This window comes from Solea senegalensis, linkage group LG19 (genome assembly GCF_019176455.1).
Source record: "Solea senegalensis isolate Sse05_10M linkage group LG19, IFAPA_SoseM_1, whole genome shotgun sequence".
Taxonomy (NCBI): Eukaryota; Metazoa; Chordata; class Actinopteri; order Pleuronectiformes; family Soleidae; genus Solea; species Solea senegalensis.
In genome coordinates, this window is record NC_058038.1 from 5284836 (window position 1) to 5310937 (window position 26102).

At 41.0% G+C, this 26102-nt stretch overlaps 1 protein-coding gene across 10 annotated transcripts; it reads left to right on the forward strand.

Moving 5' to 3' along the window:
• The first annotated feature begins 1378 nt into the window (after positions 1 to 1378).
• raver1 (ribonucleoprotein, PTB-binding 1) lies at positions 1379 to 16497 on the forward strand. Of its 10 annotated transcripts, none has more exons than XM_044051724.1 (15): positions 1379 to 1771; positions 3357 to 3423; positions 5557 to 6026; positions 8065 to 8256; positions 8344 to 8497; positions 9245 to 9345; positions 9501 to 9572; positions 10952 to 11033; positions 11542 to 11729; positions 11846 to 11927; positions 12033 to 12175; positions 13268 to 13339; positions 13446 to 13580; positions 13775 to 13840; positions 14793 to 16497. In XM_044051724.1, the coding sequence occupies exons 1-15, from the start codon at positions 1424 to 1426 to the stop codon at positions 14937 to 14939; spliced, it is 2319 nt and encodes a 772-aa protein (XP_043907659.1). In that variant the 5' UTR covers positions 1379 to 1423; the 3' UTR covers positions 14940 to 16497. The 10 variants fall into 10 exon arrangements, with proteins under 10 accessions (XP_043907659.1, XP_043907660.1, XP_043907664.1 ...); XM_044051725.1 differs by having other exon boundaries at positions 10955 to 11033; XM_044051729.1 differs by having other exon boundaries at positions 9501 to 9536; positions 10955 to 11033.
• Positions 16498 to 26102: the final 9605 nt, after the last annotated feature.

The window sequence follows — 26102 nt, forward strand, 5'->3', positions numbered from 1 at the left end:
AAATAGTTTTAACAAAATTTGCAGCTGAGCAGTGAACTGTGGATAAGACGAGCTGTTTCTTCTCTGACCACAGCATCACAGACTGTAGCAGGTGTAGAAACATTTCAAACACTACACCTCCTGTAAAGCAGCCAAATACTGTAACAACATCAGCAGGTGTTTGAATCGATGCATGCCCCCTGCATGCAGCTTGAGAAACCCGATAAATGGAGCCTTGACCTCAGCACTGCCGCACTGACATAACAGTGATTCATCTAAATGCACACATTAATCTCAATTTATTCTGGGTGTAAGTGGCTTATTCGGTGGTCCACGTGACACACGTCCAGTGTTGTCGAGCAGCAGGTGAGGCGGCATTTAAATAGACATATTTTCATTTTGAATAAATATCTATGTGCGATTATATTGACTGAAATTGAAAAACATTTAAAATTTGCAAAAAAAAATTCTGTCTGTACAACGTGATGCCTCAGTCAATACAATATTAATTCTAAAAATTGTATCTTTTGAAATGCATTTTGGCTTTAATAAATATTGTGCCTCTTGCTGATTGGAAAATTTCAAAAATATTGCGATTCGTAAATGTAACACATTGGCACTTTAAATTATCTCTGACTGGTGAAAGTACAGAGGTCTCCTCATATTGTTATCCTTCAGATTATTATTATTGTTGTTCTGTGGGTTGGCGGTAATTTTTTAGGGGGTTAATGTGCATAACAATTTACAACTCTTTGCACACAGAGGTCAAGTCTGGCGAAAATAAGATAGTGCCTGAACCTGTGCATTGGCTCTCTATAGCACCCCCTAAAGTGAAAACAGAGTTTTCGAAAATTTAGTTCCCGAAACTTGGTGGGAAGATGTTATAGCCCAAGATGGACAAAAAAGTCGGTCGGAACCATGGCCTCAACTCAACAGGAAGTCAGTCCTCTGAGCATGTTTGTCGTACCAACATAAAAAAAATGTGAGTTTGTACTAGTTTCTGTCTGTTTTTTTTTTTTTTTTTATTAAAATTATTTTGCATCATAAATATATATTATTTTTATGTTTACTATACATCACTCATTTTTAAGTCTTGAATTATTTGGAAAATCGTCATGAATATCATTTGTGCAATATCATGATGGAGTATAATATATACATACATACACACACCACTGTAGTTTTTAGGGGGCACCGAATCCCGATCTCGCCTGGGGCAGCAAAATGCTTAGGACCGGCCCTGGGCCCGACTCCTGAGGGACAGATTCAACAACACACTGGAAACACTCGTGTCCCCGCCCCCTCCCTCCGGTCCGTCAGAGTTACGTAGGATGCGTCCTCCTCTCGTCCAATCAGAAGCGTCGCGGGGGCCATGTGTGTATTGTTTAAACTGCTCAAATCAAACAGCTTCCAGAGCGAGGAAAAACTTCCACCGAACCTAGTGATGGCGGCCGCTGAGTCTGTGAGCGCAGCTGCCCGGGACGAAAGCGTAGACACGGGACTCACTTTCACCCCTCGTCCTCTGCAAGGCAATGCCGACCTCGCTTCCGCGGCGGACCACGAAACTTGGAGAGCTGGAGACCAACACCACCACCGCCGCCGGCAATCCGAACCCGTACCCGGCGAAGAGGACTATCCGACACCGGGACGCGAAAGTCAGCGGAGGGTCGACGAGGACCTCGCGTCGCTGAGCCCCGAGGAGATCGAGAGCCGCTTGGAGAGAACTCGTCGCGAGTTTTTCAACCGTCGAAAAATAATCATCAAAAATCTGCCCTCGGACGTTAGCAACCAGGTGAATTTAAACCGTCGAGTGATTTATTTTTTATTTTTTAATTTATCGATCAATTGATTGATGGGTCCGTTTGGCTAACGATAGCCTAGCTCCTGTCTGCCTGTCATGCTACATATGTTAGCCCGCGAGACATTTAACTCGTCGGCTGCCTTTTAAACCTAACTTGTTTTCCTTAATTAATCTGAAAATGACGGCACCGCATTAACGAGCGTCCGACGAAGAAACAGCCGACACCGTGTTTTTAATACAGTTTGGGCTCAGTTGGCTAACAAAGTTTAGGCTACATAACAGGTGGTCAGTCAGATAATGTCAATCGATAATGGGGTCATTTGTGGCCTGTGAGACCTGCTACGTCGCCCTCGTTAAGTTTAATATGAACAGTCAGTTTTATATTTAGCATTTGATTCTACTATTAGAGCTGTCACGCTCTGCGTGGTTTAAGTACAAATGTTTTAAGGACCACGGAAGCCTCTAAATCAGTTATTTCTGATTGATTTTTTTTTTTTTTGAGGAACGTGCCTGACTCGTGGGGAGCGATGAGCCCGCGGGCGGTACCATTGTTCTCAGATAGGTGGGGGTGCATAGGGTTGGGGGGTGTTCGAGATGTGAGTTGCAATGGATAACAAAAGGTGGAAGGCGTGTAGACAAAAAAAAAAGTTTCAGAAAATGCCAGATAGCCTCGCTATTTGTTCGTGGAAAAAAACTGCGCAGAACAAATGTCTCCCTTAACAATGAGTCAGGGATTTACCCTCACTTCACCTGCACCTCACTATTGAACTATTCCCAGTGGAGATGAATTGTCAATTGTTCTGTCAACAGTGAATCAAGAATTTGTCAAATTAGAAATCGATTATATGGTGGGTTTTTTTCTATTGCTGATTCCTGTGTTATGTTACAAAAAATCTGCATTGTATATCTACTATATACAGTATTTTCAATAACAAGAATTATGTGTGGTTAGTATTAATTTAGGGCTGCAACGATTAATCAGTTAATCAATTCCCAAATTAATTGTCAGCCATTTTGATAATTGACAAATCAATTTGAGTTTTTCAGCTTCTCAAATCTGAATAGTTTCTATATTATCTACTCCATATAACAAAGAAATAATTAAATCAGATTGATTTTGGTTTATGGACAAAACGACCTATGTCCAGGTCTGGGAAGTGATCAACGTTTTCTGACGTTTTGTTGGAACAAACAATTACTAGGACTATTAAATAAATGAAACATGTCGTCAAAAAATTTCGGATGGAAAAAGCAACATTTAGCTAGTTTCTTAGAACGGAAATGCATCAATATATAAAAAAATAATGAATGCCTGGCATAAAAAAGGCAAATATTGTTGCAGTTGATTAATTGGTCATCCGGGTGACGTTTTTATGCACACTTTTTTTTTTGCCATTTGTAATTTTGTTGAACTATTCATTCATTTTGAAAATCAATAAATTGCTTTTAGTTTCTTTTTTTTATTATGCCAAGCTCTCTGATGTTTAGCAAGCAGATGCATCTCTTCTAGTTCTGGCCATAATCACAGTAAATATGTAAATGTATGTTTTTTTTTCTTATAATTTTTTGTCTACAGGAGGTTCACGAGCTGCTGTGCAACTATGACTTGAAGTACTGCTTTGTTGACAAGTACAAAGGCACAGGTTGGTGACTCACAACACATTCTGTATGATGAAAAACAATTGTATTCAATACATCGTTGATGGACAGTGTTTGGCCCATTCCCCCTCTATTAAATGAAATGTCTGTTTAACAATAAAATTATACACAGCATAATCTAAAATCTACTTTGGTCTTAAATTGTTTATAATATCAATTAAAACAATTTCTCAAGATCAAAACATCAGTATTTCTGAAAAGAAAATTGTGTAAGTAATAGTTGACCTCCATGCAGTAGTCGGTTTTTGGTGTTTTGCTAATATAAAACAAGTTCACTGATATTTTCTCCAGTGTAAATATTTTCTGGTTTCTTTGCGTCATTTAACAAAAATCAATAACACTGAATACTTTTTGTTTGTGGACCAAACAAGACATTTGAGAACATCATTTTGAGGGTTTTGGAAATCAATTTACGTTTTTCAACATTCTGACAATTTATGGACTCATTAATCAGTTTAATTTATAATGGTAACAGTTAGTTGCAGCCCTAGGAATAACTGAGTCAATCTATTCTTCTTTTAAGAGCGCTGATCATATCGAGTTGAAACATTTCATGTGGTTTAGTTAGTGCTGCAACTAATGATTTCGTTAACTGATTCCTGGACCTCCAATGTCTTGGCTTGTGCACAAACCACATTTATTCAGTTTGGCATACAGAGCAGAGAATTCATATCCTGAAATCAGATTATTTTATTTTCTTTTCATTAAAACAGATAATTAGTTGATTTAGTCAGTTTAGGAGGTGACTACTAATCAATTCAAAGTGCCAGAGGAGACACTTGAAATTGCAGTTTTACTTTGAAGTGTCAACTCATCAAGAAAATGTGATGGCTGATTTTATTAGCAAGAAATGAAGGTGTAAATAAAAACAAATAGAATGACACAAACATCTGCTTCAACTTAAATGGCTTTGCACATCGGCTGACAGCGGATGGCCATTAGCCACAGCCAGATGGTAAATTCAGGGTCTGCCTTTCACACAGTCATGGATGAACAGTCACATTTAAATGCTGTTCTCTTTTTGTGTGACTTTCACTTATAACCCCCTCTTTCAAAACACAGAGATAAAAGGATGTTTACTTCCCGTGTGGCAGCAGACGGGTGACGGGGCTTGAGTGCACTTGTGTGCATTCTAATGAGGCTCTGTCACAGACCATTCAGACAGAAAGTACTAGTAACAGACTCGCATATGGTTGGTAGAGTTAATAATCAGCTATTTTAATCGGTTTGAGTGTTTGTGTTTTTTTCTGTAGGGATGGGTATTTCTAGGAAAATGCTATTCGAATACTATTGGTTGAATATTCTAAACTCCAGCGCATGAAATCTAGTGAACATAATCCAGGTTTTATGGCATGTTGAGTGAATTGGAGCAGAATCTTTTAAATTTCATCACCTCTTCAAACACACATGCAGTCCACTGACTGACTAAATGCTTGCTGCCGCTGCCAACTGTATGTGTGATACATTATTGGAGTAGCAATATTTATTTATCAATGCAGTTGTTGATAAAACATTGTTTTTGTATGTTTTTCACTATATTACAAATTGTCACAGTGACTGACTGACTTTTTTTGTGAATAATAGAATTCTTATACCATCTGTAGTTTTCAGCTTCTAAAGTGTGAATATTTTTCTGGTTTCATTTTCTCCATATAACAAATCGTTAAAGCTGAATAATTTTGGTCTCTGTGTGTGTGTGAAACGAGACATTTCAAAACAATATTTCTGTACTTTGGGAAACCTATTGGACCACACGGGTACTTGATTAATTGGGAAAATTATAGATGATTAATTCATTTAAAAATGCTTTTAAACCACACAATATGAAGAATCTCTACACGTTAAAGTCCAAGGCCAGAAAATGTACCGTCAATTCTTATCTAATTCTAATGCAGCCATTGTAGTTTTAATTGGGTAAACGTTGCTGTCACATAAACACTTGTCATGAGGTGACGATCTGCCTCCACTATTCTCTTAAGGCAGAATTTGTATCACAACAGGCGTGTGCTGCCCAGCGATTTCTGATGGGCATGAAAATAGACCTTGCTTTGCTTGTGCTGACCGAACAATGTCACTGCCCCCACTTTACGCTTAATTGTGTTCATTGTCACCCTCAGCGTTTGTGACACTGCTCAATGGGGACCAGGCACAGTCTGCCATCAAAGAGTTCCACCAGCACATGCTGCGCGACAGGGACATCTCTGTGCAGCTGCAGCCGACGGATGCTCTGCTCTGCATCGCCAACCTGCCCCGGTCGTACACCCAGCAGCAGTTTGAGGAGTTGGTGCGACCCTTCGGTAACCTGGAGCGCTGCTTTCTGGTGCACAGCGCCTCCACTGGGCACTCCAAGGGCTATGGCTTTGTGGAGTACATGAAGAAGGACTCGGCGGCCAGGGCCAAGTCGGAGCTTCTGGGGAAGCAGCTGGGCTCCCGCATGCTGTACGTCCACTGGTCTGAGGTGGGGTCGCTCACGTACCCACTGCTGCATTCCAAATGTCTGTGTGTGGACCGCCTGCCCCCAAACCTGCTGACGGCCCAGGACCTTCGCAGCGCCCTTGCAGACACCCATGTACCAGTCTTCTGCCAGGTTATAATCGCAACACACAAACACAGAGAACCTCGTAACAAACCAAGGTTGACTTGCTATAAAACTAAGACGTTGTCTGCGCTTGTAGGAGCCACAAGTTCATATGAAACCAACGGTGTTTTGAAGTGATGGTTCAGGTTTTCATTTAAATTGTGCTTGCATGCAGTTTCATCACATTATCAGCCTGGCACTTGGATACTTGCTCTCTCATTGATAAATGGCTGCCGACAGGCACAGAAGGAAAAAATGGATTTTAATCTATATCTGCTCAAGTCTATGACGGCTAAGGTGCTGCTATTATTTTTTCTTGTTTGATGGCCTTCTCTAGCAGGAAATTAAATGTTGTGAACCACTTTCTTGCCGCACCAAAGTACATAGAGAAAATCAGCAATTTTACACCACAGCACACAGGAGTTGTTAATCCACTGCTGCCTTCATCGCCAAGTTTGAATGTGTTATTTTGTGACTTTGTTGTCTGAAAATCAAAAAAACAATTTACACAATGGTTTCCTGCCAGAAAAGCCAGTCTTACAGTGAGGTAAAGCAGTGAACATACTTGGATATTGTAGAGTTGTCATCAACGAAGTAAAAGAAAAAGGACTTTTCTAATTTAAGTCTTAAAACGTCATTAGAGAAAATGGATAATGGGAATTTGTATGACATTTACCAGAATGTTTCTAAACGTGGTCAGTAACTGTTCTACCTCCTTCCTTATTTATGAAGAATACAACCTTCCAGTTGACATAAGTGTTTATACAGGAAATGCTGTGAAAGACATTTAAAAAAAAAAAACAACCTTTAGCCCAGTTTTCATGTGGCCACTCAAAGTTTCTTCATCAACGAACACTGCCGGTTTCTATGGCGATGACCACCTGACTCCCCCAGGTGGTGTCATACAGCAGCCTTTTCTGGAATGAGAGGGGGTTGCCATTTTTTGCAAGACAAGCATTGTTGCTCTTCGCTGCATAGCAGTAACCTTTTTTAGACTTTTGGATATTCAAAAGCTCTTCAACTAAACGCCGCTCGTCTATAAAGTATAGCATAAGACATTTTAATGTTTATTTATAATTCGTACATTTTAATTACGAGTGTGAAGGTTGAAATCGTAATACCTCACGCTGTGACGAACCCTCATCATGGTTAATTTTCTTGCTTCACTTAACTTTTCCATAAATTGGACATTTAATTATCAGCACATCGTCACCGAGTAAATCTCCCGAGACTCTATATGAGAACCTGAGGGTGCTGGTGGATGTCACATTTCATCTGAAACTGTAGAAACTCTCTTGATTCCCAACAGATGCTTTTCATTAGTTTTATTCCTGTACATTTCAGGGCTTTTGTTAGTGATTTCAAGTGTCAATGTCCCTTTTTAGAGATGTACGTATTCTATTCCAGTTGGTTAGGGTTAGTCCATATCTCATTAAGGGCTTCATTTCATATGTTGAACATTTTATGCACCAAACAAGTACTCGACTCTATTGAGGAAATTATGATTTAAAGTGCACAAAAATGTAGTTTTAATGATTTTCTTTGTTTGGAGCAAAGAAACAAGAATGCATTTGCATTTAAGAAGCTGAAAAATCATAAAGCATGTTTTTGATTATTGGTAAAAAAATAAGCACTCAAACCTTTGAATAAATGATCAAAATAGTTGATGATTAATTTAGTCATCGATAGAGATGAAACAATTACTTGATTAATCGATGACTAAATTAATCGTCAGCTATTTTGATAATCGATTAATCAGCTTGAAGCTTTTTTCATTATTAAAAAAGATCTCTGATTGTTTTTAGCTTCTTAAATGTGAATATTTTCTGTTTTCTGAAAATAATCATTTCCAGGTTTGACAAATACTGATCAACATTTTTCAGCATTTCCAGAAATTTTCTGGACGAAACGACGACAGGATTGATCGTGAAAATAATTTGGGAGATTAATTGTTATTTGCAGCGCTAGTCATCGATAATCGTTGCAGCATGATACCTCATGTGTGTTGTTTGTAATGGCAGCTGAACTTGGACTGTTCTTTCCACAGTTGGCTCAGGGACAAGACGGAAGTTTTAAACGCTTTGCGGTTTTGGAGTTTGCCACCGCAGAGATGACTGAGGAGGCACAGCGGCTGACTGAAGGCAGGCTGCTCGGTGGGACACATATCAGGGTGTCCTTCTGTGCCCCCGGCCCTCCTGGAAGAAGCATGCTGGCCGCCCTTATTGCTGCCCAAACCACGGTACGCGAGTCAAACGGCAACTCCACCACAGTAAGTTCAAAGCTGTGGTCTGCCGCTGCTGAAAGGCTGTCCTTTTCCTTTTTTAAGGCTGTGAACAGGGGTAAAGGTCTCCTCCCTGATCCCACTGCCATGCAGATCCTCACAGGCCTCAATAACCCGGCCACCCTCAAGATGCTGCTCAACCCACTGTCACAGGGACACAAACAAGGTGAAGGATTCTCACCAGCTCCCATCAGCTTAGGTGACTTTTATTGTACCAGTAACTAGAAGTGTTTTGAAATTGAGTGTCACCTGACATGTCCTTCAATATAAATGCTTCACTCAAAGGCTCATGGGTTTAGGATTTCTGCTTCGTAGCGCCTTGTGGCTGTTTGTCTGTATTCAAGTCATTCCTCCTGCAAACCTCCGTGATCTCCAGTGGGATTCAGAAGTCCTACTTTCTATTACTTTTTCAGGCGGGGAATTTTCCCTCTGTGTACATTGAGGAAAAAAAAAATTCTGAGGTGGATTTCAAAGAATGTAATCGAAAAATGTAATTGGCAAAGACTTTTTAATTCTGCTTCAGTCCCTGCAACAGGTTTTTAATTTTCAATAATGAAGTTTGATAAGAACAATTCTCAGTTTTAATAAACAAGTTGATTAAGTGATTTAAAAAATATTTATATTTTTCAGTTTAAATTACCCATAAAGTATTTGTTGTTCAAGAGAACAACTAATGATTAATCGAGAGAATGACTAATTTAAAATGATTTGATGTAATATTTGTAATTGATTAATTGATTGTTTTCCCCACAGACCTGAAATTACTTTGTAATGATTTTTGTTAGTTAATGGTCCGAATTTTCCAGATGTATTAAGAATCTGAATAACCAATGAATCAGTCTTCAGTTTAATTTTAGTATCGATGAATCACTGCAGCCATAAATTATCGACTTGAGCAATGGGCTTTAAGCATGAAGCTGTGGGTCACTCTGGTCTGTGTGTTCAGGTCTACTTGGAGCCGCCCCTGCGATGCCACTCCTGGCCAACCCAGCACTCTCGGCCGCCCTGCTCCAGCTGCTCCTTCAGAACCAGGCCAAGGCCCAGCAGGTACCTCTCTGCTTCTTTCTCTCTCGCTCCATCTCTATGAAATGTTCCTTTTTCAGCAGCTCAGTCTGTTTTGATTCATCTCTCTAACTCCAGAACACATTTTCTTCTCCCCCCCCTTCACCACCTCCTCCTCACTCTCCGCTTTTTACCTTCAGCAAGCCTTTCTGGGAAATCATCTTCTGTGGGCTCAGGTGCTGCACAATAAAGAAAACCCTCTAGTGCCTTGTGTGAGTGATAATGGCGTGTTTGTGTTCAGTCGGTGTGTGAAGTTAGATGGATCCTGGTCCTTTTTTTTTTTTTTATGTGGCTGCTGATAAACAACTCTGTGCTTGGGTAGGTGAAGCTGTCGTTAGGAAGGCGTGAGGTTTTGTTGTTTGAGTGTGTGTGTGCAGTTTTGTGTGGGGTGTTACTTTTTGAGTGGCGTTGAGTGATGTGGTAGGCGTACCACAACTGTAAATATCTATTCGGTGAGAACATAATTTCCTACGTGGTGAGTAAACCTCGGTGCTAATAAGAGTGTGCTTGTATTGCTCAGCCCCAGTAGGCATGGAAAATTATCCTGTCACCGTTATCCTGACCAAAATAATAGCAATTCGATGTTATTGTGATAACTGTAGAAGCATGCTTTGCTATAGTAGAGTTTAAAAAGTACACAGTTACAACCTTGTGTTACATTTACCACCATTGGTGAAAATGTTCAGAACTATGCATGAATGATGGAGGAAACTGTCGGTAATGTCTTTGTAACATTAAAGTAAAACATGTTACATTATGTAATGTTGCAATGTCACAAACATGTTCATGAAATGTCAAAATGTTCCCAAAACATGTTACAAAAGTCATGTTCACATATCTACAAAGTGATGTTACTGAAACATGTCAGTGTGGATATGTTTAAGTTGGGGGTGAGGGGGGGAAAAAACTGCAATCTTAAACAAAATGATTGTTAATCATGAGGTTTCTGATGATTGGAAAGATGCAGGATCCCCAAAATGAATCACCGGGTCTGTACGCTGGTGTGCGTCACTCACAAAAGATGAATGATTTTCACTTCATTCATAATCATTTGGATAATGGCGAATTCCGCTTATTGCATGTGCTTATCAAGATGTGTGATAATATTGTATGTTGTCCCTAGAGTAGTAGTCAAGTTGAATTTGAATATACTTGGCCAAATAGAACAGAGGCAACATCTTGACAGACGTGTACACAGCTTCTAATCTTCTGTTAAATGACCTTTAACATGTTTCATTAGAATCGGGACACAAACTCTCTCTGGAATAATCTGCTCTCGGCTCCGTTATCTGTGTTTTGAGTGATCGTTTTGTTTTTTTCTTTTGCTGTTGCGAAACGGACACCATAGCTTTCTCTTGTAGCCGACCTTGAAAACTAGCTCAGTCTTTAACAACTGGACTATCAATTATTGCAATGGCTCTGTGTATACATAATTGAAATTTAATCATGCGTATGACTGACTGAGGGTTAAGAATTTCCCTCGCAAGCGTCAGCCATGGAAAAAACCCATTTTGGTCGACCTCTAATTTGTCCCTTCCACATTCCCCCGCTGTGACCCTCTTGTGACGCTGACCTCTTCTCTTTTGACCAGCAGGCAGGACTCATGACGGAGAATCCTCTGGCCGCTCTGCCTGTCCAGCAGGGAGTCCATCTGCTCGGAGACCTGTCCCAAGGTTTGCCATCCGCCGACTCCAGCCTTAGCTCCTCGACTCACAACACACTATGCTGCCTGTTAACTGCTTTTGCTTATGACGCTGAACATCTGTAGCAACACTTGCCCGTTAGTCATGTGTGTCCTGCTCTTTACGGGGGGCGCGAGCATATCAATTTGAGTTAATGAGATAAATCTGCAGAATTCTTGGCACAACCATTCATTTTTATGTTTCCAGAAAACACAGGAAACATGTATGCAGTTTTAAAATGACACATTTCAGGTTTGGTGTGACCTACCATTACATTTGAATGATGTCATGACCCTGGCTCTCTTAAACCCAGACCTGAACCCTAATCTATGTTTGTCCTATGTCCTGTCCTATGTCCACACATCTGCATTTAAATTTGCTCCATGGAAATGTTGATCAGTGTTTACCAAACCTGGAAATGATGTTCTCAAATATTTTGTTTTGTCTACAAACCAAAATGATTCCGTTTAAATAATGATTTGTTGTGGTGTCGTCCCAGGTCTCGGTCTGCAGCCGGACCCTCTGGCCCCACTAAAGCCAATGCCTCTTGGCAGAGGCCTCACAAGGGATCAGGAATCTCCCACAGCAGGCTGCGCCTTCCCCCAGACTTCCTCTCCCACCCTGGCGGGCATCTCCATGCCCCTGATGAATGGCATGAGGGGAGCAGATGGCCTCACAGCACAGGGGGTGAGTCAGGTCCTGAGTAATTTCCACAATATGTTGCCTTCTTGTCCAGCTCTTTCTTTTTTTTTTCTTTTTAAATGTATATTAGAATTGAATCTTATTTTTACTTGTGTTGTCAGGTGTCAATACTCGGAGATCCTCCCAAAGACATACCTCTTCCTCAGAGTGCCTACCTCGCTGTCAACCACAGTTTTCCCTCAGGTGAGCCGTGTTAATTTGCCGTGTTTGGTTGTGGTTTTTCCTGCTCACCACTAGTCTTTATTATTTTTGCCGCACTGCCTCATATATTGTCTTCGGTCTCTCCAGGAGGAAGCTGCAGGCCTCATCCCTACAGGAAGAGGCCTACACTGAGTAATGTGTCCAACCAGCCCACACACTACAGCGTACAGCCCAATTACAACCTGCGTTACCAGGACTCCTACAGCCCCGAGTATCCTCCACTCCACCAGGTAACATCCACAGTCACCACTTCATCTGTGGAGTAGATGCTTGTTTTAATCACCTTTTCTCCTGATGGCAGTCGGTGGCTGAAGGCATCATGTTTTGGGGTTTGTTGATCCCACTCTTAATCACGATTTTCGCAAGAAGACATTGAGGAAATTTCTTCAAATTTGCACTCGGATTAACTTATTTAGAGATCAAAAGTCAAAGCTGTTGACTGATTATTTAGACAAAGTTTGCCAATTGTATTAATCAGTAGTGTCACTTCAGGTAAAGCATATGCATTTTTGTTCTTTGAAATGATGGAGGGGAGGAAAAAAGATGTAACATAACAAGTGATTTTTCCACTTTTGAGCACATTAACATCTTCAGCTAATAGTTTTCACATGGACTCAAAGATAAAATGCATTTCATTAAGTAGTTGAAACATGCCATGAACGTACAAGACGTGTTTATAATCTTGTCACTGCAATGTCTTATGAAAAAAACAACATTTTCTTCAGATTTGGTGCAAATGTTGCCAGAAATGTGTGGGGGGGAAAAAAAAATACATTACTTGGCAACCAAACCCTGGGAGCTGCTCAGATGACCAGCCTCATGGAAAGAAATCAAACTATGAAAAATAAGCAAAACAAAGACAATAGGAACCTTCTTTCCTTCACAGCTGCTTGATGCTAGAGGTTCACAGTTAATTTCAGCAACAAAAACCAGTTTGACCCACTGAAAGTCTCTCGTGGCTACACTAACATTTAATGTATCTGTGCAAAAAGGACGCTGCATGTGAACTGCCTCTAACTGCTTATCTGGATGTTAACTGTCAAGGTCACAGTGAGCCTCACAAGACATTGAACACTGATCATAAAATTAGTTTGAAGCCCATGTTACACAAGCCTGGAAAACCTTGTAGAATGGAAGTGTTGGTTGGCGTCGGTACGCGATCGATCAGCTGTAATTAAATATTGTTTTTTTTTAGTTTGTGCTGCTTTGCCGGGTGATTAATGGTGGTCTGTTGCGTTTATCGTGTACTGCACAGCCTGACGGCTCATTTCTGTCATGTATGATGTGATTTGGTCCGATGCCCATCTGGCGTCTCTCCTCAGGATCCCCTGGCCCACTTGTACGAACAGCAGGAGAACCTTGATACCGGGGCCCTGGCAGGATTCGGACAGCAGGTAATGTTTTTATTCAACCGCACCAAGATGGTGTGAGCAAATTATTAAATCACACAGTGGCCTGGAATAATAAAACAGCCGTGCTGATCTTGTTTGGTCTTTGCAGCTCTCGCGTCATCCCGACTACAGCGAGCCCTTTTCCCACTATGGTTTCCCTCCCAGTCCACCCATGACCTCGTACTTCAACCCAGGACCTGAAGTCTCCACTAACGGGAACCTGCCCGCCACCCAACTCAACCGGGTAAACCTTAAAGCGTCAGACTTTGAAACTTTATTGATTACTTGTCAGTGTAAGAATGTCAACGTAGTCCCACATGAGCTAAAGGAGAAAAAAAAAAGCCTCACATTCCGAGAAAAAGCTTGTGCTCAATAATTAATGCTTTGAGTGTACAAGCCTCGCAAGACAAGGTCTCAAAGTTGTTTATTTGTCCTCAGGCTGTGGGAATGCCTCCTGTGAGTCACCCGGCTAACTACCCCCCAGGCCTGGAGAATGCTGCCAAGGTAACCTACTTGATTATTTTTTTTTTTTTTACTTTAAATGGTCCAGTGTGTAAAATTCAGGAGACTGTATTCAGATACATTTAAAAAAACTAAGGTTTGTGTAGGTGTATAATTGCTTTATGGTTGCTTGTTTGGTTTTCATAGCCTTGGAATAAGCCTTTTGTCTTTGCTTTACGGAGGCCACCATCCTTGTGCCAGTTACTGTGGTTGAATCATTTTTAAATAACGTGGCTGTAGTTTATATGCATCACGTGTACACAGTTAATTGTCGTGCACGAACAGAACGCAAATGACAGACACACAAGTATGAAATACAAGAGCCAGATTGACGGATGCGCAGATGAGAGAGCGGAATACAGGCTCTGATGTGAGAGAACGCCGTTATGTGCCGGTCGTTTTGGACATAAAATGCAGCTGACAAGTCTGCATGGGCACAGCTCCACAATACTGCAACCGAAAATCCTACATTTGGACTTAAAGAATTTGTTTCGTCATGAAACTGTGGTGAGAGAAATAAGAATGTCGTACTCCCACATTCTAGGTCAGAGCGTCCCATAAGTTGGAGGTTTTGAAAATTCTGCAAACCTGCAAAGATGTATTACATCGACCATGAAATATTTTGTCCCATTCCCAATGGACAATCCTTAATGAGCATGATCTCATTATTGATCAAAATAATTGTTTGGCCCCCAACCAAAGAAACTTGACGCTTATTAAAATGTAAACAACAAAATATTAAAAGGGTCTCCTGTGTGAATTAATGACGTCCAATGGTGACACTGTAGATTGTAATGAAGGAGAAGACCGCACTTCTGTAGAAATGTAGCTTATTCTCAGGCCGTTGAAACCTAACCCTATATTAAGTAGTAGTATATTTTGTGGTATATAACAAGGTATTTTGTTAATGAAAAGAAATTGTTCATTTATATCACATCCTTCCTTCCACCTATAGACGCCCATCGGTAGCCACAAGCGCCTCTTCTCCCGACTGATTCCTTCTCCGGAGCCGAGTCCCGAGGGTGGCTATGTGGGCCAGCACTCTCAGGGCCTCGGCGGCCATTACGCAGACTCCTACCTAAAGAGGAAGCGCATATTCTAAAACGCAGTGGAACACTTTTAATAAAGCTGTGCGTTCAGCCCCATGCTACAGCCAGGATGTGAAGGTATCTCCTCCAGTGAACACACACTCGGTAGTCCTTGGATTGGTCTCATGTGTACTCCTGTGATTGACCACTGGGGGGGCGCTAAAGAAGGCAGCCTGCTAGTATGTGGAACGTTGTGTGTGTATACATATGATTTTAGTGTGTTGGTAAATTAATTTTAGATTTTTAATTTTCTGTGGAGCTTGTACAGTGAGAAAAAAAATGATTTTTTTTGGCTTTTTTTTAATTCCTGTATTGAGTGTGATTCATCAGCAGGGCTTATGTGTAGTTTGGCCAGTTTTTAATGGTTTCAATTTTGTAACCTTCACTTGAATGAAGCTGTCCACACCTTCACGCAAAGGGACGACTATAGTTTGTATAAATCAAGCTTTACTTCAAACGTGCTACTTTTTTAAGTAGCCTTACTATTTCCATGTAAAAAGTTTCGCAGGTTTGTTTAATGAGATTGTGTTTTTGTGTTGTGGCGTGTTGTGTTTTTTCCCCTTTTTCTTCCACTGGTTTCTTTGGCTGTATTCTAGATTCTGGCTTTTTCCTCACCGGTTTACGTTCAGCTTTCCATCCATGACTGCTATGTGTTCGCCTTAACTTCTTTTTCCACGTTGTTCTCGTCTGTTTTTGTTCCGCACCCATCCATCCTGTTGTTGATGTACGGAGTTCTCTACACTGGTTGTCGAGTGAGTGATGCACTTTGAGGTCACAGCGTTTCAGTCCGTTCTCACCCTCTAGAGGATTCCATTTTCAAGTCTCCGGGAAGTTGAATCATTTCAATGTGGTGTTTATTTTAATTTTATTTTTTTTAATGTTAATTTTTGACTGTCTTGTGTCGTCTCACCTGTGTTGAAAGAGTTGGGTGGGCGGGGCTGTGAACACCCGCTGTCATGTCGTCCTCCTCCAGCTCTTATTTAATGATCTCGTTCAAATGATGAGGCGACGGCTCGAGTGATGGACACGGCAGATGTTCACATGTCCTCTGGGGGTTAAACTAATGGAAGCTACTGGCAGGTGATTGGTCAATGACACGACTGTCCTTGTGGTTTTTTTTTTAGTTTTTTTTCCTTTTATTTTTTGTGAATAATTATCTGGTTGACAGTTTGATTGTGAAAACCCATTACCTCTGACACTCGAGCCTTGACGGTGTTCTCTCTGTGACCTCATCTGCCCTGTGTCGGCTCCCATTTACATTTATCATTCCTGTGTTTATTTGCCGTGTAAATAGTTAAAAAGCTTGTTTTTCCCCGAGTCCAAAACCTGCCTCTGGCCGGGTGTTTTTTCCTCTTTATTTTTGAATGAATTTGCTGCTGCTCCTGTTGTGTATTTGTTGGCCTGTATGTGTGAGAAGTGACTGCTCCATGTTGTGTATGGACCAAGAGATATAGCTGTTGGACTGTGATCATCATTCACTCTGACTGCGATCCTCTCTCCTCTGAACCGCCATGGCCGTCTCTGTACGTGTGCGTTTGTGTGACATGAGCAAGTAAATGTTATTTAAACTCACAAAGGGCGATGATTTCTTTATTTGACCAGAAAATCTTTCCGAATTTGATTGTATGTAACAGTTCACCAGTTTCTGTGAGGCATGCCCTAACATTTCATCATTCTATAATTTCCTCTTCTGACTATAGCGCGTCAAGCATTTTAATTTTGTCGGCTTTGATTCACAAGTCCAATTTAAGTTGTTTAATTCACCCTTAACAAGTTTCCTTAATATGACTTTAGTTGGTGCCCTAGGAGCACAACAAATTAAAGGCCTTAATTGTAAGTAGAGCTCCATCCTTAATTAAAATGCTGAAAGAAAACTTGGTAGAACTTTAGAAAAAGAAAATATCAGGCATATCATAGAGCTATATCATACAAGTTACCTTGAGTCGGGTTGTCGATTTAGTTTCTATTAATTCGTCTGTCAACAGAATAAATCAGTCCTGCGCTGCTGGCATGAAGTAGCAAAAAACCTGTTCAAGACTTTCAGGGTTGGAGGTTTCCAGATGGAAAAGGCAGAGAAAGAAGAAGGTTCTGGAGCTGGAGAACGGAAGAGGTGTGGGATTAAAGAAGGTTCCGGAGTTCTGACTGCAGGGGGCGATATGGAGGCTTCACCACCCGGCGATGTTCCAGGATTAAAGGAGTGAAACACGGGTGAGTGACGTTTAACTAAACCTGATCCAGGTGCTTCAGTTAAGTGCAAAGTATTTGAAATTAAACATGTTGCAGTAAAAATCGGTGTATCTACTGCCCTCTCTGGTCAAACACCAGCGACAGCGTTCAAATTTTGCCATTGGCTATCATATTGCCCCTGGTCAATCTGGTATTAAAATGTGGTTTCTGTGATCGGATTGCAATCGCGTAGCACCTGAATTGTGACCACATTAAATGTAAATGCGTCTCCACTGCACCCACAACAAGTTCAACGAGCTAAGAGGAGTGACCGCGATCTGATGTGGACACCGGAGATGCATGTTGATACAGAGGTGTAAATTCATGAGATGAACTATCTCATCGCTATCTGTTCACTGAAAACACATTCTAATACCAGGTGGAAAGGCAGGCTTAGTCCACACTTGTGTCACTGGGACAGACTTTAGTCAGATTTGACTTCCAGACCACGCCCCCTGCACTACTCAAAATCAGGGATTAGGCTGTGAAATTGCCCTTTAATCTTTACTTCTTTATTGTTACTGTGTGTCTTGTTTTAGGAGCTTCTATTAATTCATTATAGAAGACCTTTTTTTTCTTAATATCGTTTTCAAGCAGCACCTGTGATGAATCAATAGAACATAATGCTATATTGATCTCCCTCCCATGGGGATACAAATTGTGTCGCAGCAGCTCGAGTACAAATTAAATGAGGTGGAAATGAGAAAAATATTAGAATAAGAAGAACAATTTATACATATGTAATTAAATTCAGTAATATGCATATTAATTTTAATTACTATGGCTTAGATAATTATGATGATTTGATATTATATTGTACTTAAGGGTGTGTGTGTGTGTGTGTGTGTGTGTGTGTGTTCTAATTTTAGTCGGACTTAGACAATAATTTGGTTTTCTTGTCATGTTATACATTAGTCAGACTAAACCAAAGTCTAACTAGCCTGGATAATGCGATTTATAGTCCGATTACTCCTGCATGTACATGCTTAGTTGGACTGGAGTCCAATTGCCTGTCTTAGTCAGACTAAGGCTCTGTTTAAACTGTCCCTGTAATCTTTGGTCGTCTGTCTCACAGTAACAATGGAAGAACACTGTTTTTGAGGCATGACCAAAGATATGGGTTTTAGTCTGAAGTGGGCTTAAGGAAACACCAGATGACCTTGGAAATTCCGAGTTCTGACTAGAAATGGAACGCACCACAGAGCACTCTGGATGTCGGTGTGACTGTTTGTTTTCTCCACCATGTTGGCAGGAAATTGAACAGTGAGGGCGACAGTGGCAGTTTCAAGCTGTCTGTTAATTTGCTGCTTGAAGAGTGTGAACCAGTCTCTGCTGGACTTGCACAAGCTTGCCTCCGACCACAGTGACCCACATTTGTCCATCAAAGAACTGGCAGACTGGGCAACCTTTGGCCATACACTTGTTGCAGCACTAAAGTACTAAAAATTGGGCAACCTTTTTCGACAAATCTATCCAAAATCTGTCAAGTGTTTGATTTTTCCTGCTCCTTCGCAGAGGTGACAGACACAGTTGCAGGATTTCTTTTGTTGTCCAAAATAAGGAGGAAAATTACAACTAAAGGTTTAAACTAAGGTGCCTTTAATGACAGCACATCTCCTGTTACTCACTGTCGTCTCACAGCAGTGAGTGTGACCTGTCTGAATGTTAAGCAGTTTATCGCTCCGGAGGATAATTTGTCCTCCCTTTTTATTTACAAACGCACTTCATCAGCCACCAGGACAAATCACGAGTCGCTTTAAAAAATGAAAAAAAATGTAAACAAATGTTGACGCTGAAAATTGAGTGAGGAAACAGTTCAGTCGTGACATTCAGATTTAATTAAAAATGAAACTAAGAAACACGCTGAAATGTCAAGTTACAGGCGTCTCAGACCCTGAAGGTGTAATGACGGGGCATTTTTCTTTTACTGTTGTATTTGAGCGACAAACTGAGTGCAGAGCTGTCTGACTGATTGGCGGCGAGGCAGTGGACTTGAACCCTTTTTTTTTTTTTTTAAATTTACAGTCTCTCACCCTTCATAGTGAGGAGCTGAGGGGCAGCGAGAGGCAGGGATGATGAGAGGCTCCTCCGTCCCTCAGCAGACATCAGGATGAAAGGTTTTGATTAGCTGTTATTCCTGGAGCCCGGAGGAGCAGAGCTGCTGATGGAGCTTCGCCTCTGATGGGCAAAAAAAAACCACAAGCGCACAGTTACATTGGTCATAAAAGCTCCCCCTTTTCTTTGTTTGTGACATTTCACAGAGAGCAGTAATTATACTTGATGTTTGGCTCTGTCATTTAAGAAAATGCTGGAAGTCTTAGAGAGGAGTGTTTTCTGTTTTTACCCTCGGAGTGAGACGCTCTACCACTTGCATACTAATGCATGAACTGTACAGTATATAAAATGTAAGTAGTGGCCTATTCCATAACGACAGAGTTCTATTTTGAAGCCTTGAGATTCACCGTTTGATCAATGTCATGACCGTGAAGGTTCTTCCAGGTCATAAGTCATCTTCAGTCATGAGCTGTAGGCAACTGGAACTTGACTGAGTCAAATTTGGAGACATTTCAAGAGAACTGAACTGAAGGAGCCTCTTGGATGAGAGGTGAAACGTCTTCAGGCTCGACTCAAACAAGTCCAGTCATCTACAGCTTTTTACTGACGATCACGTACAGAAAACTTTTTCTCTTTTAAAAGTGTTTTGAGGTCAAATTTTGGCCAAGTGGTTAAGTAGCATATTTCCCTGATGGGTGACAAAGTCAGATGACGTTTTGATGTTGTGTTATTACCCCTACTAAGAACGGTATCGGCTTGTCACTAGAACACAGCGCACAGTTGTGTATCAGACGTGACGTGATGTGACATTAATGTGTTTCACAGCCGCTGCTTTTTATTCCTGAAATATTTACGCGCACTGCTCCAGGCACCCCCCTTGAATTATGTTCTCATACCTGCAGCCAGTCGACCGGGAGTTCTCGGAGGGATCCGGCGAGGCTCGGCGGACACTGTGTCAGACACATTTAGATTTCTGCCTTTCATATTTCCACCCACACAGTCGCCCCGGCTCAGTTGCTGGTGAGCGCTCGCTGCAGAAACCTGCGATTTCCTCCCCAAATGCAGAGAGGCAGGGAGACGAGCTCTGCATCACAGATTTACAAATATTTAGACAGGTTCTATTTCTCACACCTAAAATCCTCTGTAATCTCTACATGTAAAAACACCCCTGAAATTCACACATGTGCAGTGATTTTATTGCGGCTCTATTTTTGTGCACAAGCAACAAAGTGTGTAACCAAGTAGAGGCAGTGACAGGAGCAGTTTAAAGCAGGATTAGTCATAGGAAACAACCCACTCCCCTCCTGTGACAAACGGTGTATAACAGCACTGTGGAAGGAGAATCCTGCTCTAGCCTTTCTCTTAATCCAGGACACGTCGTTTAAAACGGCACCTCGGCTCAAACACCCAAACAAGATTATTTTAAAGAAGGGATTTAAATTCAGGACCAGAAAAAGCCTCCGTTATCCCCCTGAAATCCACTCGGCTGTTGTTTTCTGCTGTTTGTCTTCTCCAGTGGATCCTCCTGTGACGGATAACAGCAAAAAACATAAGATTTGAACAGGAGTTTTCTGATATTGATCCGATTGAGACATAAGATTATAATCTGGAAAACAGGAGCACGAATGTAAGATTCTGTTAGCTACTCATGTACTGTGCACGTCATAATTTGACTAAAGTCTAATTCACAATAGGATTAGTAATCTTATTATTGGTGCCCATGCTGACAATGACATGTCAAGCAATAAATAAAACAAAACTAGATTAAATCATTCTGATTTGAGTCGGGTTATGAAGACGTGTAAATATTGTAATCAGATTAAATATAAACATGTACATTAATGTAGAAATTGGTCATAATCAGACTATGACCTGTAGCAAACAGGAATATGAATAGAACGTTCTATTAGTTACTGTAAATGTCATAATCTGACTAAGGTATTATTCATAATAGGATTAGTAATCTTGTTGTCGGTGTCCATGTTACCAATACTAATATAATGACAAGAGAAAATGAAGGTAACGCATCCATTCTGATTTGAGTCATTATGTTGACATGTAAACCTCAACATTCTGTACTAATTCTTTTATTAGCAAACTAATCTGAAAAAGGTTTTGGTGAGACTGATGTATGTATTCTGATATTCCAGTAGTAATCAGATTAGGACAATATTCTGAACAAGACACTGCCATAAATACAAGCAGCATTTGATGATCATCTTAATCTGACTATCTAATCCAATGGCGTATTCTGATCGTTATTTACACACATCCTAATGGGATTATAATGGACGTGATGTAAACATGAATGGGATTAAGTTTTTTAACATGTAAAAAGGGAATGTCGATGGGATTTTGTCTATTAGCAATTCTTGAATCACATTAATAATCTAACTGGTGACACTGAGGAAAATCATTAATACATGTTTTTCCTGAAATAAAAGTAATCTCTCCATCAGAGGTGTAGCCACTTGTCTTCTGTTGAATGATATTCCCCCGTCTTATTTTGTCCTCGACATTAATAGGCTGCAGTTTCTCATTTCTCTTATTTCCTGTGTCACCACTCGTCGTCTCTCTCATGATCACTGTTGAATAATGAGAAACAGACACAACTCTATTTTTGACCATGGCTGCTGCTGCTTCTCTCTCTCTGTCTTTGCTTCTGCTCCAGGAAATTAAGTTTATTTTTCTCTCTGCACACTTTGCTCCTTGATATGGCGATGATGCAATTCTGAAACCAAAAAAACACAAACTCGGCTTTTTATATTTTATTTTTTTTATGCGAAATGAATTAAAGCGTCAAATTTAAAAACGCCGCTGACTGACACTTTTGTTTCTGTAGAAATGTATATAAATAAGGATGTAGGACACAAAAAGGAAAATGTCTGACACTTGTGTTCTCTTAAATGGCCACCAGGGGGCGACAAGTGCTACTTCTGAAAGAGAGGGAGATTATTTTTATTCAGATTGTGATGGAAAATATTTCATGAAAACTACACTGATTTTCCTCATGAAAATCTTATGTGGAAACCGGATTGACTGCAGTCACCCATGCGAATAAACAGATTATTAATCTGATTCATGGGTTTCTAATAGACAAAATCCTATTCCCTTTTTTACATGCTACAAAACTTAATCTGATTCATGTTTACATCACGCCAAAACTCCAATTAGACATTATAAACCAATTAGGATGTGTGTAAATAATGATCAGAATACGCCACATGCTTGTTCCAGGTGAGAATCAGATTAAGATTATCAGAATATGCTGTTTTATTTATGGCAGTGTCTTGCTCAGACTATTTGCCTAATCTCATTACTACTGGAATATCAGAATATATAACTTCTTTGTACGGCTTCTCTTCCTTCGTACGAATTCGATTCCGTGTTTTGTTTTTTTTCCTTTCTTGCCGTCACCATATTTCATATTTCACAGTACAAGTTGTGACAATGAAAATTCCTGTCAGAGCAGAGGCGGGAGAAACAACCTTGCGGTGGTTTGGACACTTGATTCCTCTCTCCGGTTTCATCTATGGCTCCACAATGTCATCAGCGGCAGCTGTAGAAGCTCTGAAATCCAGTTACAGAGTCATCCGAGGTCTCACTGGTCCTCTGCTGCTCCCTTAAGTGAACCTCGCCTCCCTGAAGCACCCTGGCCGTCCTTACCCTTTATCCTCACCTGGTTTGATTATCAGAGGCTCAGAGACGACTTCTTTGTACGACTTCTTCTTCGTACGACTTCCTCCTTTGTACGACTCCTTCTTCGAACGACTTCTTTGTAAGATGATGGCTTCTTCTTCGTACGACTCCTTCGTACGACTTCTTTGTAAGATGATGGCTTCTTCTTGTGACTTCGATCTTCTTTTGAACTTCTTCTTAACTTCTTTTAAGATGATGGTTAAGCATTAATTTCGCTTCTTCTTCGTACGACTTCTTTGTAAGATGACGGCTTCTTCTTCGTACGACTTCTTCTTTGTACGACTTCTTTGTAAGACAACAGCTTCCTCTTTCTACGACTTTTTTGTAAGACAGCGGCTTCTTTGTACGACTTCTTCTTTGTAAGGCAGCGGCTTCTTTGTACGACTTCCTTCTTCGTACGACTCCTCCTTCGTATGACTCCTCCTTCGTACGACTTCCTCCTTTGTACGACTTCCTTCTTCGTAGGACTTCCTTCTTCATACGACTTTGTAAGATGACGGCTCCTTCTTCGTACGACTTCTTGGTAAGACAGCGGCTTCTTTGTACGACTTCTTTGTACGGCTTTTCCTTCGTATGGCTTCTTCTTTGCGTGACGACTTCGTCCTGTTGTTGTTGTTGTTGTTGTAGATCTCGTGCTAACAGGAGAGCAGTTACAGTATCATCCAGGGTCTCACTGGTTCTCCTGCTGGTCCCTTAAGTGAAACGCTACCTCGCCTGGTCCCCCGTCCTCATCCTTCATCCTCCCTCTGTCTCACACTGGGTTGATTATCAGCGGGTCAGAGAGATGGGATTAGTTTGGTGAAGGGGAAAAAAACAGGAAAAAGGCTTCAGTGTAAATGAGGTGAAGAGTGGTGGCCACATCCCACGGCCACTTCTGAATGGTTGTGCCTCTTTTTTCCATGTTCAGTAACGCGTGGGGGGGATTTGTGCAGCTTTTTTACGCCGGCACTTGCTTTGATCTGGCGTGAGTCTGTGAGTCTTTGTGCAGGCAGCAGCAGCGAGGACAGCAGGACAGTCCGCCCACGCCGCTCGCTGCACCTCCACAGAAAAAAAAGAAGTTATTTCAAGAATTCTTTTTAGCACTTAATATAATCGACCTGGTGGTCGCCTGTAGGAACACTGTTATGTATTACTGCTTTTCCAGAACACACCCACATCCTTCCAACCGTTTACTTGTCATTGTTTTTACACACGCACACATGCAGGCGCACACAGGCTTGACTATCGCTCACTGTCAGGACTGAGCTTTCAGTTAATATTTCATGACCCTCCACTGGCAGAGCGCGGATCCATTTCCCAGCATTCCCCCAATGCCTGATAAGGATACTCGGAGTGAACCACACAGGTCCAAACAGGCTGATTCCATCGCCTTCTCTGATTGGTTGTTAGCAATAATGGACAAATTCCTCCGTTAAAGTCCATCATATATTTTCAGAACCAGGGCTGTAACTAACAATTATTTTCATAATTGATGAATCGGTCGATTTATTTGGTCCATAAAATGTTCCGTTTTCATGATTTCTTTGAGAAAATGAAGCAAATAAAAGCCTGTTTTTAACTGTTAAAAAATGTACACGTCTCATGCACACATCGTACTGTAGTGAGTCAGGAGGAGTGTTTGGCATTTCAATTATTCCCCACAATGTGGATGTGCAATGTGTGGGGAACAGGTCGTGTAAATCAGCTGATGAAATGTTCAGCTGCCTCAGTTGTCCCCACCACACACACACACAATGGAACACTCCTGTCCACACTCGAGTCATTTCTTCATCCACTTCATCACACATAAATTGTTTTTAATGTATTTTCGTGGAAGAGTGAAGAGACTTATCAATAATTTATTTCCCTTCAAGTGTCGTGTTTAGCAGTCGTACAATGCTGCTGTTTAAAGCTGCTGCTTCTTCTTCTTCGTACGACTTCTTTGTACGTTTTCTTCTTCGTGTGACTTATTTTTTGTACAGATTCTTATGCTTCGTACGACTTCTTCTTCTTCTTCGTCATGTTGTCCGTTATCAATATTATCATTATTGTTATTTTTATCTTGTACCAGGGACAGGCTACCAGGAGAGAATTTTACCGAGGCATCAGTCCATCATCTTCGGCTGCCATTTGATATTTTGCTCTTAAACTTCACTGTGCTTCAGTTTCATAGGCGTGGCCTGTCTGTCTGTAAAAGACTTACCTGTGTGTCCCGTGACCGTGTTCTTGCGTCACATGACCGGTGTCTTCACAGCGAGCTGCAGATGCGTACAGCCCTGAAGCAGAGACGGTGGTCAGAAGTTTGAGTGAGTGATGGAAAAATGGGGCGGAGCAAGTGCAGCCAAAGTTCACAGTTCCTCTACAGATAAAAGGCTTCCAGGATTTTGAGGTTGGAGATTTGTCAAGAGGGGCTGTTTTCTGTTTGTTCTTCCATGGTGTTCGCTTTTCCAGGAGCAGTGAAGTTTTTATTTCCCTTTTCAGTGTCACATTATACTCAGATATCAGTTGCTGTGCAAGTATTTCAGAGATTTCCTGCACGTGCACTGGGACTGAAAACATGCTCACACTCCCATGGCCTTCATGTTCTGTGTTGTTTTTTCCACCTTCTTTTCTTTCGCACAGAAACCGTGTGTGGGTAAATTCCTCCATTCTTAGTTCGTCAAGGTTTTGAGATATTTGCTTTCATACTTGGGTAGAATTAAGAAAATGAGCCTTTGTGTGCTCACTCGCATTCCACTGAAGCGCTTAAAAAAGATGTTTGACTGCGCTGGAATTGTGCCTCAGAGATGAAATCCTCACAGGCCACTTTCACTGAAATTAAATGCATTTATTTATTTTTTTTAAAGCCAAGGTGTTACTCAGTGAAACACGACCCGAATCTGTGAGTCTGATAAACAGCCTGGAGTCTAATTTGGGATTGCAATGAGCATTTTTATTCCCCCCCCTGAAAGATTTTTAATGAAATACATAAAAAATGTCCTTTTTTTTCTCAGATTCTTTCTGTCTTCTCTCTCTGTTCATTTTCAATGGTCGAGTATCACAACTGTCAATTCTCTCCCAAGGGAACGGTATTGAATAAAGTGCAGATTTATTTTGTGTGAAAAAGTGAAAAATGAATCACACCGGACCTTGATATTTTCAAATAGTATTTGAACTAAAAAAACTGTTTGAGAATCTGTGTCTGAGGCAAAGAGAATCATTTTAACAACGAGCCTGTC